At 30.6% G+C, this 19435-nt stretch overlaps 1 protein-coding gene across 13 annotated transcripts in view; it reads right to left on the minus strand.

Annotated features, from left to right (window-relative positions):
• Nucleotides 1–19435, minus strand: part of Rhogap19d (Rho GTPase activating protein at 19D) — a 120866-nt gene that overhangs the window by 22084 nt on the left and 79347 nt on the right. For 6 of the 13 annotated variants that reach the window (XM_074246722.1, XM_074246720.1, XM_074246725.1 and 3 more), the window contains 8 exons: nt 7023–7190; nt 5592–5831; nt 3706–5524; nt 3150–3236; nt 2342–2560; nt 1258–1536; nt 701–763; nt 330–450 (listed from right to left, as the gene is read on the minus strand). In XM_074246722.1, coding sequence (XP_074102823.1) covers nt 330–450; nt 701–763; nt 1258–1536; nt 2342–2560; nt 3150–3236; nt 3706–5524; nt 5592–5831; nt 7023–7190 — 2996 coding nt within the window. The remainder of the gene's footprint in view (nt 1–329; nt 451–700; nt 764–1257; nt 1537–2341; nt 2561–3149; nt 3237–3705; nt 5525–5591; nt 5832–7022; nt 7191–19435) is intronic. The other 7 variants (XM_074246721.1, XM_074246733.1, XM_074246724.1 and 4 more) reach the window with 6 other exon arrangements.

Genomic DNA, 19435 nt, shown 5'->3' on the forward strand with positions numbered 1-19435 from the left:
TACTAGTTTATATTGAGGCATAACACGACAGTTGGCTTATACATTTATAAGTACACTGATTTGCTCCTCTGTTTTTATTTTTTAGCTCACTTTTAGCAAAGGGGAGAAATAATTTTTCTAATAAATTAAATATTTCACTTAAGAGTACGGAAGCGCGGTAAATTTATGCCTACATAAAATTATTTTTAAAAATAAATCAAGCGATAAAATTTTACAAATTTAAATTCTGTTGTCTTGTAAATTTTTTTTTTCCCCAAAAATTCTGGACAACAGAATTAATTTATACTTGCGCTGTAATTTTTAATAAATAATTTAATGAAATTAATTACCTTCGTATTGCTTGAACTACCGATTCAGTATCACTCAATTCCAGATCACTGTCCACATGCATCCGTTCGCCCCACGTAGCTTTCAGATAAGAAACGCGTCTTGTAGCGCGTTCTTCATCACCTATTAAATAAATCCATTAGATTAGAATAATTTTTATTACTGACATTATAATGGTGATTTTTTTTATTACTTAATTTGTTTTTGATTGATTTATTTTCTATTTATTTAGCCCTTTTACCTTTAATTTAAGTACGCGATATAAATATAAATATAAATATAAATTTAAACCAGAGCCTTGAGCTCGGAAATAATTATAAAGATATCAAAGAGAGCAAAAGTTTAATATAATATAATATTGCAGTAGACTTACTCAGTTGACTATTTTTCTGTCGCCTCAGAACAACTTCGTTGGCTGGTGAGTCGGACCCCGGGGCTGAAAAAATAAGACAAAGTGAGCATCAAAACAAGCTAAGTATTATTTAAAGCGTTAAAATGTTTAGTTATAAATTTTAATAAGTAAAAAAAAAAAAAAAAAAAAAAACCATCAATAAAATTATAGATAAATAAGTAGTCATGTTAACTGTCTATATCTACCAGCATCTTTTTATTATTACACTAAATAAGCTATGTCTAACGTTTAACGCTTAATACTATGAATTATTGATGCAAAATCAATGGATCAAGCCAAAGCCTCTGGCAAACTATCATTAACTACATGATACTGCGGCTACTTTATTTATGCATATTTATTGCAGCTAATCTTGTTAAATATGTCGAGTCGCATTTGATCAATGATTCTGGACAATCGATACTGATACTCGTTAAATTAATTTCACAGCAAATTATGTTAATTCGTTAGTCCAACACTCGGTTGCTTTTTTATTTTATCTTTTTTTTTTTTTTTTTTGTTGTTGTTAAAATCCTGACCTAGGCTCGAGCCAGTGGACTCGGGATCGTCGACATTCTGCTGATCTGATGGTAAATGCTGATGATTGAATGACGTATCTAAAGGACGCAGAGGGTTCGGGATAGGAAGTTGATTTGGACGAACTGGCGGGGGAGGACTAATGGTTACGGTCGGCATCGTGCTTGCTGTTGTTCTCGCAATGGCCTCTGATAATGCTGCCGGAAATACCGAATTCAATTCCGTGGGTTTTGGCGCCTCGTTTGCTGTTTCGTGCTGCTGTCCGACATGAGATTCTCGGTCTATTTTGCCCGAATTCAAGTACATGTCAGTCTACTTCATTTTTTTTTTTTTTAATTTTATTTTGATTGTTATGTAATGACTAGGGTACTTTTTTTTTCTAACGGGATCTAAGTGTAAAATAAGCATGTTAAACTAAATGGAGATTTTTGAAAAATATCAGTATTTTTTTTTTTTTCTAATATTTTTTGGTAATTTTTTACAAGTGGGCTTCACCTATTTTTGGCAATATCTAGGTGAAAAATAAACTTTTTTTTAATTTTGCTTTTTTTTTTTTACAAAATCCTGATTACAATGAGTATAATCCAGATATCACCCAGTATAATCCAAATATCACCCAGTATTATCCAGATATCACCCAGTATAATCTGGATTATACTAGCTACTATCTGAATTTTTTTTCACCACAGATATCACTGAGTATAATCTGAGATGATATCCAGTGTCATCTTGTTCTTTCCGTGCACTTGTAAATAATTACCTATTTTTTAATATTTAAAAAAAAATTTTTTTTTTCTATATTTTGGTTTGAAAAATGATAAATTTTCAGATGATAGATTAAACAGCAGTACCAAAAATAAAATACTGATATAAAAAAAAAAATCCAAGATGCAATTTACTCTACAATTGACTCATATCTTTTTGTCGCTAATAAAATAAACTCCGTAATATTAATCTGATATGATTTGGAGCAGTCTCATTCTGATATCAACCACTTATGAGCAGTTGGATGAATTTCTTAGACTCTATGCAAAACTGGTCCACGAGGAGAGAAGAGATCGGATAAGAAAATTCTTAGCGACTAACCGAGGTGGTTTCTAACAGCCTGAAGATAGCTGTCTTGTCTCTTAGCCTTGCTGTTTCGTGTTTCGCCCTCCGGATCGTCGGGTTCTGTCTGCCAGGTATGTCTGACGCCTCGTCGGGTCGTTCCTCCGTTCACAGCTTCCCAAGATTCAGCGCTATTACTTCGTGCTCGCAACCGAACCGGTTCCATATCCATCGCCGGTGTTTCTACGATATAAACGACTAAATTTTTATTAACATTGTTAATAAAAAAAGTTAATCAAACAAAACAAAACCAAATAACAAAACAAAACAGATATAAACAGTTTAATTATTTCGTATTATATCTTCAGGCTTCATACTAAGTCGCAAGCTTTTACTTCTTTTCGCTCTATTAATTTATTTATTTTAGGTAGATTTCATAGAAATCAATTTATATTAATTATTAATTATATTATTTATACTTTGATTTTTGTTCTGATTCTTGGGCATACATAAAAGTGCACTGTCTCGACATAATCATTCAACATCATCAAACTCAAGTATCACAAGTACAAGTATGAACGTTTTCTCAGTTCACTTATCATATATAATTAGTTGTTAAATTTATAAATGTCACACAAATACCATTTGACGTAATACATGTATGACTCACTTAATTATCACTCGCGTAAAAAAAAAAAAAAAAAAAAAAAAAAAAATTAATAACAAAAAATAATGAATATTATTAAGAATTAATATTAATAATGGTAATGATAATTATTATTTATAATTAAATAATTCAGCCACATTGAGCATAACAGCTTTTTATACGTCCATCATCAAATTCTACCTTTATCCTCTCTGTAACCCGAAGGTGGTACGCAGTGGATGTATTTGCTGCCTATAGGAATTATTCGATTCCCCGACAACCCCTTGCCTATGGTAATTGGTATTTAAAACAATAAATTCAATGTTAAATAATTAGTTTTCTAAGAATATATAAATCTAAATAATAATTTACTTCATTAAAACAAGCAATATTGTTCTAAAAACTACAGGTGCATTTTTATTAACAGTAATATTGCATAAATAATTTTAGGGAAATACAGACAGAAAAAAAAATTAATTTGAATCAAGTAAATAATTTTGAAGAACTTTATCTTCTTGATTTGAGTAAAAAAATTCTTAAACTAAGAAATTTTTCGGTAAATATTTACAAGTTCATTTTTTTTAATGAAATTTTTATTGGATTTTATTCATATATTTTTTTTTTTTTAAATACATGAAAATATTTTTCACTTAATTCAAATTAATAATTTTTTCTGTGCAGACAATTAAAAAAAATTTCCCATAAAATTATAATCAAAAGCAAAAAATAAAAATTATATTCAAGAAAATAAACTCACCGGAATCTAACGATTTACTTTCGCGATTAGCGGCAATTCTTCTTCCATCATGAAACTCAGCTTTAGATTCAAATTCTCGTTTCCTAACAGCGACATTAGGAACGCTCCTTTTATTCGACAACCTCGAAAGCTCGCTTTTGTACAAATTAGTCCTATCACTAGTCGGTTCATCGTCGTCGCTGAGTAGCCTTCCAGATTCAAACTGTTTGGCCCGTCTAGAAACAATCTGAAGCCCCTGAGGCGGCACGGGGAACTTTTCGGCCTTCTTATCTGGTCCAGGTGAAGAAGGTAGCGAAGAAGTCCCGTTCCTAAGTTCACCCTGCTCTTGCTGCTGCTGTTGCTGCTGTTGCTGCTGCTGCTCCAGCTGTTGCTGCTGCTGCTGCTGCTGCTGCTGCGTAACATTCTCATGTATCCTCGACAAAGTAGTAATAAAAGTATTTTTATTATTGCTCGTATTTCTCGGCGAGGAATTGGGAGTGTTGCGATTCGGTGAGTCACTGTTAGCTTTCCCGGGAGAATAATTATTAAAATTATTCTCCTTGCCGTACTGGTTGTTGGTGTCATACAGAGATGAATAAAATCGATCACGTATCGCCTGAGCTCCTTCGCGTTCGCCATTCTTAACCACGTCATTAGAATTAACCACGTCATTGCTGATTTCAACGATGTCACCTCTAACTCGCTGTAAATTCTGATTACTCGGTTTATTATTTTTAGCTCTCTCCAGAGTGTTGTTCCGAGTGAGCGGTTGATGCGTAGGTTCACCACTTTGCTGCTGCTGATTTTGTGGACTCTGCTGTTCGTTCGGCGGCCAAACCTGCCGCTGAAGCTTTTGCGGTCGGGCATAAAACTCCCTTTGAATGACCCCCTGACTCTGATTGATCCTCGCGGTTTCATCAGGCAGCAGCCAGCCGATAGGATGACTGGGACGTCGTAAAAATTCCTCCTTCTGTTCAAAACTCTTTCTCAGTCTCGTCATTATAGAATCGTCGGAGCATTCGTTCCCAGTGAGCGTCGAGGTTGACTCGTAGGAAGAAGATATACTGCTATCTTTGCTGAGCGGTGACGAATCTTGTCGTGATTCTACACTCAATCTAGATCTCGGGTCTCCAGCTGACTTGAATCCTTCGTTGTTGCTGTAAGCCTGTCCTCCATTTCCGCCTCCATCACCCTCGGGATCATTAATCGGGCCGCTGCCTTCGCTGGCGCGTCGGGTAACGATGCGTCTTCCCGGCCGGTAAATTGGTACTTGGGGCTCAGCGCGAGACATCGGATACTGATGGTCCAGCGACTTGCTGAACGTATTTAAATCTGGTCTAACTCGCTCGTAAATAGGATCCTTGATCTTGTCGTAGATTTGCTCGCTGCTGGGCCGAGAGTAGATCGACTCTGACCGGGTACGGTCGTACAGATGGAATTTTGCGTCCGGCGGAGATCGATAAGCCTGTCCCATAGGATCAATGATATCTTGCTGCTGCGGTAACGATCTCCGCTGGCTCCTGTCGTCCGTACGCCCGTACATACTCTCATGATTCCGAGCTTCAATCAGCGGCCGTCGCTGAATATTAGGCACCGAGGTCGTCATTTTGTTCGCTGCTTGGTCCTTCAGAGCCTCCTCTCTCAGTCGGTAAGAAGAACCCGCCGTGCCTTGGTTCTCCGACCCTGGAAGCGTTTGGCAAACCCAAGACTGTCTTGCTCTTGATGACGGCCCGGGAATCATGCTCATTGACCGACGCTGCTTCTGCAATATCTTATCGGGAGATCGCAGGCGAGCTGGTCGTTGGTTCGTCTCGGGATTGTGCGCAGTGTCACCGAAAAACTGGAATTTTTTTTTCATTATTTCAAATGTAAATTTAGTTTTTTTATTTATTTTATTATTAATTTACCTTTTGCAAAAAATCGTCGTCTTTAGAAACTACCAGAAGTCGCAGCCAAGGTTCTGCTTGCTGGATTCTCTGAACGACACTCGCGTACTGCTCGCCGCGAGTTGGCACGCCGTCTACTGACACGACGCGGTCTCCGGTCCGGAGGCCTGCTTCAGCTGCTGGTGAATTTGCACGGACTTGTTTTACGAAAATTGTGTCCATTGGCTCCTCGATTTTCGTCCGCTCGTGTCCTGGCAGCATCTATTTTAATTTTATATTCATTATTTTTATCTAAATATTATTTTTTAAGGCACAATACATTGGCCTATTTTCTTTAATATTAACGTTTTTAAAAATATAAGCTCATCCCGATGTTACACTCATCAAGAGCTTTCATTTGAGTACCCACATGCATTTTTTATATATTTTTCATATATACATATATATATATATATATATATATATATATATATATATATATATATATATATATATATATAAATATATAAAATATATGAAAAATTGATGTGGGTACTCAAATGAAAGGTCTCGATGAGTATAATGTCGAGATGAGCTTGTATCTTTAAAAATGTCAATAGTTCACGAGATACAAGATCACTTCTCAATTATCGATCTATTATTTTATTATATAAATACACTGGCCACAAAATTCTGCTTGTTCTCTTAATAATATAGATTATTTTTATCTAAACATTGTTTTTTTAGGCACAATACATTGGCCTATTTTCTTATATTTATATTACTTATCTTTACTTATGATAATTATCATTTAGTATTCACTTAATGCTCAATTATTTTAATTTTTTATGATAAAGCGAATAAATTCTAGACAATAAGTAATACATTTATATTTTATTTTTAATAATAATATAATATGCTCTAAATTCACCAAAATTTTATTTTATAAATACTTAAAAAATTTATTCCAATTTTAAAATAAATATGAATATATATTTCTTCTTTATAAAAATTCTAAGCAGGTTTCAGTAAAAATTTTAAAACATAAAATGTCATGCATTATTATTGTGACTTGGGACTTAATATTTACCAAATTTATTTCTTGATAAAAAAAATTCACAAAAAAAAAAAATTTTTTTTTTACTAAAAGTTTTTAAAGATTAAAAATACAAGAATACTTTTAATCCCTATAAATTATTCGATATAAATTAATCCGCCTAAATCTCAGGTTATTTATTAAATTTTCTGAACTAAAATAAAAAAAAAATAATTATAAATAAAAATTCACTGAATTATTATCCTCTAGTGTCCAAACTTTTGATTAACGAACTGAATTAGAATTTCCATAATTGAATGAATTAATTAACTCATAAGTAAATTAAGTAATTAAATTGTCGCAGGATAGCAAACAATAAATCTAATTACCAGTACAGACACTCTGATTTAATAGTATCAAAATAATGGATCACTTACACAGCAGGACTCGGGCGGATAGACGATAAAGTGGCGAAGGGTAAATCCAAATCCATTTTCGCTGCGGCGTAGTAAAAGAGTCCGCGGTCCTCTCGGCGGTGAAATATCTTGCTTTTGCTGTTGGTGCCCAGAAAAAGGCGCGGGTGGCGGGGGCAATGCGTGGCCGATCTAAAACACAAATAAGCCAAAATTTAAACCAAATTATTCATTTCCTTCAATGAAAATAATTTTTAGACCCGATATTTTATTGAATTCAGGAACGGAAGTGCGTTTGATAGAGAAATTGATGTTTTGGACAGATGACACCTCAGCTGTTTGATACGCAGCATCCTGCTTTATTTTAACGTCTGTATTGGTCCGTACGAGTGTTGAATAATTTATGTAATAAGTGTAATAATAAAACACATGTAACACGAGCATGTGTATGCACACGTGTTGGGTACGTGTTACCGAGCTATACAAGAATGACCTTAATTATCTGCTTCATTGCCGAGGTTAACCCTCCATTTGTTATCCGAGATAAAATTTTAATTAATCATTCTATCCGACATTTTTAAAGGGTTAATTGGGCAATCAAAATTTTTTTATTGATTTTTTTATTGTTAATTATTAATTATTAATATTGTTATTTATTTATAACAATGGGGATATTAATAAATAATACATAATTGTAAATTCTACAAATATCCATGTATATTTTAATTAAAAGAGATTAGATAGTGATGAAAATTAATGTTATTATAACAGTCTTGAGTAAGAAGTTAAATAAAATTTTATTTGTTGCAATACGCTGAAAAAAAAATTTACTTGAATCAAAAGAAAAATTCTTGAACCAAGAAAATAATTTTGACAAGTTTTATTGTCTTGAATTGAGTCGAAAAATTTTTCATTAAAATTTCTTTTTTAGCCCCCACCGGCCTGTAATTTGTCGAATTTCTGATTTTTTTTTACCAATTTATTTTTATTTTTAAAATGACAATAAATATCACATAAAAGAATGTTTTTTATTTTTTTATTATATTCGTTTAAAAAATTGTTAAAATTTAGGCTTCTAGACCAAAATAGCCCCTTAAGAATTTTTCTATTCAAATCAAGAAGATAAAATTTTTCAAAATTATTTTTTTGATCCAATTAATTTTTTTTATTGTGTAAATTTCGCTAAAAATTAATTAATTGTAAAAAAAAAAAAAAAACTCTAGTACGTTCAAAAATGTATTTACATGCAAAACGATTGTACACCTGCGAATCAGCCTGTAAAATAAAGCATCCGGTTACTCAACTATTTCTTCCGGATGCAATCAGAAAAAGAACTCTGCATAATGTACACGGTAAAAGATACTGTACATATATGCGAAGAGAAGAAAGAAAAAATAAATAAATGAAAGCAGTAAAAAAAGTAAACTATTCAAGGTGCGAATGATGAAGAAGAAAAGATGAAGAAGACATACATGTACGGGAAAAAAGTAAATAAAAATATTGAATCATTAATTCATCGTGAGCACCTTGAACTGTTCTTACTCTCAAGTCCTTTATTCAAGAGATTTCCCCTTTGTAGGATCAACTCCCCCTACTCAGTCCCTCTCACTCTTTCTCTTATATCTGACATCACATATAAATCCATTCCCCGTGGGTTACGAGTACTCCGACACTCGCAAGGATACTTATAAATATAAACTTAAACTACATATAATATGTATATATTTTGAGCGTTCGTAGTAACCGCGGAATGGAAGAGTAGAAGCCATACCGGTTATATAGTTACGATGGAGTGTATTGAAGAGAACTTTAAATTTTTAACCAGGAGATATTGTAAATCCTTTCTTTATTCTTTGCTCCAGGATATACATAATTTTATTTGATTTTTATTTAAACATCAACTTCTTGTTCTTGTTCTTCATCATCATCATCGTCATTTCGTTCTTATTTTTTCCCGTACTTAAATTATTTTAATTGTTACTATTACAGAATATACATCACTGTCTCATGCGTATATATTTTACTTAAGTCAGACCCGCCTCTGCTTCTGTTCTTGACATTGATGAAAAAATTAATTTACTTTATTTATTCAAACTAATTTGGCTGTATATAATTATTCCATCGTTTTATTTTTCTCCGATAAAAAATTTATTTTTTCCGTGGGCCTTGTACTAATGTACAAAAAAAAAATTAAAAAAATAGAAAAAAAATTCTCCATTCGAAGAAGAGCTGATTAATAAAATGAAAAATTTAATAAACTAAACATTGGAGAAATAAATTGACGTTAATTAAAATGTCAGCCGATATGTCTGGTGAATAATGTTGGTTAGTTAGTAGTTGGATCGATTGTTTATTATCAGTTGCTGTTTTGTGAATTCTATCTACCAGACGATCCTTTACCGATTACAATGGCTCTTGCACTTGAACGGTAACAATGACAATGACAGTGACAGTGACAGTGAGGATAAAAAATGAGCATAACAGTGTTTGTGCTCTTACTTGGTAAAGTAATGTCTCGAGTCTAAAGTGAAAGAGATATAAATGTGTCTAGAATAATACACACTTATTAGTCAATGATGATTCTTCATGCGAATCACGCATTTGTTTAATCGAAAAGGATTGACGTCATTAAATGTTTTTCTACCCAATGAAAACTCGTTTATCTCTTATATCAGTATCAAGCTTTTATACAAATAACTATTTTAATTAATTGTCATTCATTCATTCACTCACTTACCCGTTCATTCATTTATTTGTTTCCTATAATTCGATATAAATAGAATTTTCTGCCTTTTATTTCATCATTAAATATATATTTAATTCTATACCGTCGATTTAATTAATTCAAAACATTATTTTCCCATTATTGATAATTAATTTGTTTATTTTTATCCACTTATCGATATTTATAGTACACCTTCGATAATACCTACATAATTAATTGTTTATTTATTTTAATTTAATTGAATAATCTTTAAAATTCCAGCTGATACATAAATTACCCTTTAAATATCTAAAATTATTATTTTTATTTCGTAATAGTTTATTTTTAAGCGGAAAAAAATTTATGAAAAAATTCAAACGTCTAAAAATGACTTAACAGTTAAAAATAAAAATCAAGGCGACTGTTAATGAGCGTTTAATGGAATTTAAAGGCAAAATGTATCGAGTTTTAAACCAAACAGATAGTCAATGGGATAAGAGATTTATAAAATAAAAAAAAAAAAAACTAGAGCATGGAGTAATCAGTGTATGTTTGAATGTTATTTTTGGCATTACAAGAGACAAGAAAAACATAAACGATATAATAAAATAAAATACCTTGACTTTACGAGTGACGTACAAGTCTCTGTTACCCGTACTGGATTTCGACATTCGCTCTCTCTCTCCAAAAAAAAAAAAAAAAAAAAAGTAGATTATTCATAAAAATACGTCAGTTGGTTGGTTAGTTTGCTAGTTAGTCGGTTAATAAATACTTGTTTGTCTTTCTCTTTCAAAAACTGACATTGCATGTATTCATCTATTTTGAGGTAACTCGTCGACGGTTACGCGCACGGCTACTTTTCATCCTCCTCTACTACTGCCTCTACTCGACTTCCTTCGCTTCGAGAAGTGGCGTAATGTCATCTCAAAACTTAAGTTATTGCGTCAAAAAATTTTATTTTTCGTTAATCACAAGACCTTGATAAATAACTTTAATTTATAAATAAATCACCCGGTCATTAATTAAAATTATTCATTTTCATTATTATTGAAACTAATTATGCATTAGCTCGCTTTTTATCAACATATTCAAAAGTTGTTGAGATCAACTGGATTTATTTTAATGGTAATTTTAATACTTATAATACTTGTAATGTAATGTAATCGAAAAAGTTTTGTTCACAAGTGAATTAAATTACAATATTTTAAAATCGTTATTTATATTCTCAACACTCAACTGCTACGCGGTACATTTATTTTTTCAGTTTTAATTAATGCGAGTAATTATAAAAGCTGGTAAAAAATTTTTCATCATGTTTGTTATCTTTTTTTTTTGATTGAAATAATTTATTTGTGAGTGTACTTATTTATTAATTTGACTTTTTATTCAACTACTAAATAATTGAATTTTTTATTTTTTTATTTCAATGAATATTAGATCCAAAGATACGGCAGTGTTTGCGCCATAACGCATTTTTTACTATCATTCGTATTAAATAACCTATGCACAGAATTTTAATTAAACTCTTTACGGTGTCTTTTGAAATGCAAAATAATGAAATTAAATTCTAAGAAAATTTATTTCTGTTAGCGCCATACTCAGTTTCAAATAGTTGAATCAATGTTTAAGTATCACTTGTAAATAATAATGTTAAGACGGAGACAAGAAGTGAATAATGAAATTTGATTTTTTGCCAAATGTTCCGACATTCTAAAGGTATCCCAAGTAATTTTGCACGGACGAAAGGACCCAGACTTGGACGCTATCAACAAGCTTATTACGCTCGGTTGTTTTACATTTCTGGTTTACTTTTTGGCACACTGACAATTGACTTATAATTTTTTTTTTAGAGTACGTATAGAATTAAACCACTTTGCGGCGATAAAACTTACCAGAAAATAAATCTCTAGTGATTGAAAAAAAAAAAAAAAAAAAAAAATAAAATAAAAGAGAATAAGTATAATGTAAATTGTTTTTGTTAAATTGCACTGTATTTTTTTAATTATTGACATTTTTAAAGAAATAAGCTCATCCCGGTGTTATACTCATCAAAAGCTTTCATTTGAGTACCCACATGCATTTTGATATATTTTTCATATATACATATATATAATATATATAAATATATGAAAAATTGATGTGGGTACTCAAATGAAAAGTCTTAATGAGTGTAACATCGGGATGAGCTTTTATTTTTAACAATGTCAATATTTTACAAGATATTTTAATATTTTTACTTATTGTCTTAATAATATAAATTAAATTGAATTGACAAATAAATTACACAAAGTCCCTGGTGATGTTCAGTATGAAAATAAAAGCAATAAAGTGAATAATATTAATTGAAAAAATAAAAATGTAAATTAAGAATGTAGTAGACATATAGAGAATCAATTGAACAGAATAAATTACTCGAGTTGTCCTGTTATAAATGAAAATTAAAGGAGATGAGTGCTGTTTGATTTAGTAATATATATGTATATAAGTATAGACGTTGTCGTAGGTCATGGTAGGCAAGACTGCGACCGCCTTGGACATACCAGCGCAACTAAACGGGCAAGAGCATAAGCAGTATCGTAAATAAGACGCCAAGTCAAATTTATGGGTTATCGATACACAGAGAAGGCGTCCCTGCTTGTTGTTCAGAGCAAGACAGAGTGAAGAAGGGACAAGGTCGTGGTGAGGTCGTTGTTGCATATATGCATGTATATAGTATTATTTTATTTTATAGATGATTAAGATTGAGATTCTCTTTTGAGTACCTGACCAGTCTTTACTTCACTTTATACATTGTACTTCATTATTTCGTTGTTTTATAATTTATTTAGTGGCCGATCGATTTTTCAAATTCGCTTTTGTGCGGGGAACGAGGTAAACTGCTGCTACACCTTGATTTTTACCGTATTTTTATTTTTCTGCATGCATAAGTGTGCTCGAGATACATGTAAGTCCTGTAACATTTATCGCTGTTACACATATGGGCTTTTATAAGGCGCATGAGCGACAATAAAACGGCTTGACAGCGGTTTTGAATTCCACAAATGGACAAATAAAGGGCGAGTCACTATCCAGGCTTTTCTGGAACGTTATTATGCGTATTCTCATATGGAAGTACGACAATGTTGGCAATTGAAAATATTTATTTATTCTTATGATCCTATATATTCACTAACTTTCATTTCTTTACTTGTATGCCGGATTTTCGTGAGAAAAATGGGTATATTACACATTAGGCCAAAGAGTTGATAAATTAATTATTTTTTAGAAATTTTGAATTTTTTAATTTTATAAAATTTTTTTTTTATATTTAAAAAAATTTTAATTCTGAAATTTTTAATGATATAAGCTCATCCCGATGTTACACTTCTCAAGACCTTTCATTTGAGTACCCACATCAATTTTTCATATATTTATATATATTATATATATGTATATATAAAAAATATATGAAAATGCATGTGGGTACTCAAATGAAAGGTCTTGATGAGTGTAACATCGAGATGAGCTTATATCTTTAAAAATGTCAATAGTCCACAAGATACAAGATCATTTCTTACTACATCGTTAGTTTATTTAGAGCTTATCTTAAAGCTAAAATTTTTTAAAACTAAATAGTTCATATCAATCAATAATTTATTTCGAAGGCCTCTATTATTTTGTAAACTTATTGAAATTTAAATAGATTGATAACAAGTATAAATATAAATTGTCTGCTATTATTGTTCTTGAGATAAATAATAGCTGATAAAACAAACTATAAACTAAAAAAAAAAAAATCCATATTTCCATTATTGCATTTTGATAAGATACTAAATAATGTTAACAGTTATATTTTATGAAATATTATCATTCTAAATGCGCGAATCATTTAAACCATCTGAGCTGCAGTAAAATATTCAAGAAGAAATCTTATATTGACCATAAAAGATTATTCTTTAAAGTGTAGTAAAATTTTTCAGAATAAAAATTTAAAGCCCGACTGGAAATAATCTTAAAACATAAATTTGATGGTTTAAAAATAAAAGATATTACTGCCTAACATTGAAGGAAAAAAGAGCACAGACATAATATTGATAAAGTTATTAATAAAGTGTTTTTTAGTTGATAATTGCATGGTTAAAAAACACAGCATTACACCAATAACTAATAACCTTCAGATATTTACGCCAACAGCTTTTTATAAGCCATTATAGCTGCCCGACTTGTCTTAAGTATTAAAAAAAGAGACAAAGCCTGACATAAAAACAAAATTAAAAGCTTGTAACACACGACGGAGCATGTGTATTTAACTATACATTATGAAAGAAATGATCCAGTAGATGATGTCAAGGCCAAAAAAGGTGACGTTTAAATCCTCGAGGTGTTTACTTTATAGTTAACGAGCGAATTGTTGATTGCGAGATAACGATACCGAACAAAATCTTTTATTTCATGTCAGATCTTCACGACTAGGTACTCTACTGTACTGCCAGACATTTTATTGTTATTTACGCTTCAATATTGTCTATGTGCTCGTAGTTGGGCATCATCTTCAGCATAATTTTCCTCTGATTATACAACCAGCAATAAATAATTTTTTTGCACTTAAATTTCAAGCTGATAATTGCTTACGGCAATTAAAGGAAAATCCAAGAAACAGCAAGCTTAGGAATTAACATTAAACATTACGTGGAGAAAAAAAAATATCCTGACAATTTCTTGGCTCAAGAATTTATTGAAATTGATAAATAAATAAATTTTATTTAAAAATTACTTTAATTGCTTCAAATTTTAAGCCAATAAGCCAAGAAAATTTTTTTTTCTCTCACAAAACTTTATTTAAAGTAATTAATTATCACACTATCAAGATTCTAATCCTTTTTTCCACTTAAAATAAAAATCAGCAATCATAAATGCATTAATGTACATAAAAATATAAATAAAACAATAAATTTATAAATAAATCATAGTCTCGGAAGTACTTAATAAAGAATTTAAGATGCAACTAGATACGTGCCACCTGTGCGACATAAATTTAAAGTCGCTTAGTAGTACGTGTGGTTATACTTACATACGTGAATATTTTAAAAATACTCGCAAAAAAAAAAAAAATGACATACCAACCGAGAGAGAACTAAATACGTGTTTTCTCGGAAGTAGCATATGCATATTATCCATACATACAAACATCTAGTTTATACTCTCGATCCAAGCATACTCTAGCTCGGTCCAGCGACGAGGGTAAAGGTGAATAACAAATTAGTGCTTAGCTCTCTCTCTTTTGCATATAGAGGAGAATATATCTAACCGTGTAGGACGGTTGTTACTAATAATAGCAACCAGTACAGCATCAGCATCAGCATCAGCATCAGCATGCGATATTATCGATCCCGGCCGTTATATTTGCCTGTTCTTGATCTGACTGACGCCCGCTGCCCCATGGTCCATATAATATAACATATAACATTGCCAAGTATATTACCGGTGCTGTCCTACACATGTGGAGATATTGTTACATCCATGTGTGTTATTTTATATGTACGCAGCGTACATTAAAGACTAAAGTTAACTGGTAGTGACGTACAGCTCTTTTACTCTCTTTATCTTTATAGTCAAGTTAACATACATACAGAATTTACACACGTATCTCTAACTCGTATTAATACATCCTACGTCCGCTTATACTTAATATATATGAGCGGTGTAGATATTTCCACACATATTGCTGTACTTATGATCCTACATACTGGTAATTCTATTCGGGCGGCCGGCTGGTTTCGATCACTGCTCCAGCATGTTTGTATGAATCGGATAGCAAACGTACTAACAATACTAACAACTCGAGGTAACGATCCGTTTAACGCACGAGCTTGCCAGTCACGATTAACTGACACCGATCGTCGGCCAGGAGGTTTATCTCCCCGGTTATGTGGATCTTCGGTCATATATATCTACATAATCTCTTACCGAGTGAATTAATACACGTATTAATGCACGTTTGCTCCAGTATATATACACACATGAGCGTTAATTTACGATCAAAATGAGTATTGAATAAAGATTAGATTTATCAGCGGACAATTGCCTAGTTATTTCATTCCTATTGCATTTATTATGTTTATTTATTTATTTATTTATCTATCATCCGAGATGTGAATGCTCCACACTAAAAAAAAAAAAAAAAAATTAATTTGATTCGAGACAAAAATTCCTGAATCAAGAAAATTATTTAAAAGATGGTAATTTATTTATTTATTATTTAATTTCAATGTTAAGGCAGTGAAATTAAAAAATAAAAATTAAAAATTAAAGAAATTCTTAAATAAAGTAAAATTTCCTTAAATCAAGAAAAATTTATTATTTCAAGAATTTTTTTTTTTTCAAATCAAGAAAATTATATATTTGATTCAAGAACATTTTTTTTCTGTCCACTTTTTATCGAGTTAAATATTTTAATAAAATAGATTGAATAAATGGAATAAAATGATTTTTTTATCAAGCAATCAGGAAGGCTGCGTTAATTAAATGATAATGATAACGTAAAATTGCATTGAGAAAGTAAATATTTATAATTTTCTAGAGATGATTTTTTTTTTTCGTGTTATTTATTTTTAATGACAACCTTCTGAGACTTATCGACCCTTTCGATCGATTTCGATATGTCCGAGCTGTTTAAAGTAACATCCGGCATCGATTCGATAATGATCTACTTTAAACTCGGGTGAAGTGTGTAGATTGACGATAATACACATTAATGATCTGTGACGTGATAAAAATGTGCGGAGTATGGTAGTATGATAATATATTTATATAATAAAAAATATTTCAATATAATCTAAGTGAACAGTTAATCCGGGTGGTTTTAATTTCATTTTTGAATTACACCGGTCAGTTTCAATTAAATAAGAAAAATATTTAATAGAAAAGTATCATAAATATTGACTTTCTTCTCACAATTAAATACTTTTTATTTTTTGTAATCACTGCACGTTTATGTTTCTCGTAATTTGACGTACACAGATTTGGATCTTTAAACAGCTACTTACCAATAAATGGTAATTAAATGCTCAATGACTCAACAGCTATGACGCAGATTTTTGTTTGTTTGATAACGTCTTGCGAATAATAATTCAGAAGAATATATCTTCACACATTTATGGCCGCAAAAAATTTATTAAAGTTAATAAAAAAAAATTTATCACCCAAGTTTCTTTTTTATTTCAAACTTTGAGTTTAAATAACAATTTTAAAATATTTTATGATCATAAAAAAGTCTTGAGAGTGAAAAGTTATTAAGACAATCCATAAGATCGTAATTTATATTAAAATATAAATGATAATTAATTATAAAATATTTTTTATATTTAAATAAATTAAATTAAAAAATCACTTTTATTTTCATTTAAAAATTTTTCTGACTTTTAGTTTCTAGAACACCTGATCCTTTATCTCCTACAATAAATAAATAAAAGTTCTCACAGCTTATTTAGCCTCTCACCTAACTTATATCTCCAATAATTACCGTAACATCTAACAATGAAATGTTAAGTGAATATAAAGAACAATAAATCTATATTTTTTGAGTAAAATAAAATAAAAGCGAGATTGTATAGGATATCTAGTCTCTCTAGAGTACACAACATGCACAAACTCTTAACTATGTACGCGTACATTACCTCGGTTGTGCATGCTGGCTGATCGGTACAGTAAATATAACCAAAACTAAGAGTCTAGATAAGAACTAACGCTTCAGCTTTGAGGGCGAGTAATGTGCATGTATATCAGGATGTTAAATAGAAAAAGACAAATGTATAATGTATTCGATGTGTACACATGATTGTGCAGTACCTTCGGGCTTTTATTTTTGTTTTCATATGAGAATATGTGCAGACACTTTTATACGAAAAGTAAACACTTGATAATGATAATATTTGAAAAAAATTATTTTTAAAAAGATTTATTGCTATCTGTGTGAATTTTATTTGATAAAATAGATAATGTTAAATAAAATTCAGCGAAAGAAAATTTTAATTTCATAAATTGCAGTAAATAAAAAATATTACTGAGTGTTCCGCACAATGATAGATGGATTTATTAATTAGTAATAATTTAATTTGTTTTAAGACAATTATTTAATTTATTAACCGTTAATAAATATTTATTAAATTCTATGATGTTAAAAAATCATTTGTTAACAGTTAATAAATTATTTATCAAAATTTAATAAATTAAATAATTGTTTTCAAATAAATTAAATTATTAATATTTAATAAATATAATTGTGAAATTTATTTGAATACACTATAGAGGATAAAAGCACCTTTGCATAGATTTTTGTATAAAAATTTTTTTTTTTTAATATTTTAGCGATGAAGAGTTTCACAAAAGTATTTTATTTCTCTGCAGTATATTTTAATTCCGGACTAAAAAATTCTCCAAGAAAATAGTTGCCAAGAATTTTCAACGAGTGGAAATATAAGTAAAGAGAAATTAAAAGAGGAAATTGGGCTAAAATAGAGGCTGAGAGATCTATGGCAATGATCCAGAGGGTGAAATAGCACACGATCTACTTGCGACTGAAATCTTATGTAAAAAAAAGTATCCCAGAGCCGAATATTCGGTAGATTCTGTGCGCAGAAGAACAAAATCAAATTACTGACTTTTTTTATTACATTGGGTAAATTTTTTTTTTTTTTTTTTGAATTGGTTAGTAGGAACAGGAGTTGATTCAGGAGGAAAAGACTCTGGAAAATATTCCGAGGCCGTTGCAAGAACGGAAATCGAGGCGAAAGGTCGATCGGGAATCGAGAGAGAGCACGAGCCGATGCCGAGAGGTCACCGAGGGTCACGCCGCAGAGATGCCAATTCTCCCTCCCTTCGGTACTCTGCACTCTGCACCTCGAGACTGCTGGCCAGGTGCAACCACCCAGCAGTGGGGAGGCTGCAGAATTTATAAGACGTCGTCCAGACGTAAGCGAGACCGATGCCAAGTGCCACAAAGTATAAGTATTATAATAATAATAATAATAATAATAATAATAATAATAATAATAATAATATAATATTTATAATATAGTAATATAAAGTTCAGTTCGACGATCTTTAATTTTCATGTTAAGTTATTATTATTATATTATATATCATATTATATCGTCCAGTGTATTTAGGATTTACTGACGGAAATGCGCAAGCTTCGTTTATTAAATTAGAGATGACATGCCAAAATGTTACGTTCATTCACATGATGTGAGACATATTTATTTCAATCTGGCTATTTAACTTGTACTCATCACCCTTACTTTTAAATTATCTTTTTATTTTATACTTTGTATACTGATTACGTCGAGACATTGGTAAAATTGCGAAAAAAAAAATTTTGAATATTTTTTTTATTTAAATAAATTTTTTTTGGCCATTATTTTATTTGTGACATTGAATTTATTATTAAATTGTTGAGATTAAAAAATTTTTTGTCAATTTTGTGAAATTTGTTAATAGTTTTTACCAAATTATATTTAAAGTTAGTTTAAATTTAATCTAGATACATAATTGAGAAATGACCTTGTATCTCGTGAACTATTGACATTTTTAAAGATATAAGCTCATCCTGATGCTATACTCATCAAGACCTTTCATTTGAGTACCCACATCAATTTTTCTTATATTTATATATATATATATATATATATATATATATATATATATATATATATATATATATATATATGAATATATGAATATATGAAAAATATAT

The sequence above is a fragment of the Cotesia typhae genome, unplaced genomic scaffold (assembly GCF_013202065.1).
Source record: "Cotesia typhae breed Kobodo isofemale line unplaced genomic scaffold, CoteBio_Ctyphae contig_48, whole genome shotgun sequence".
Classification (NCBI taxonomy): Eukaryota; Metazoa; Arthropoda; class Insecta; order Hymenoptera; family Braconidae; genus Cotesia; species Cotesia typhae.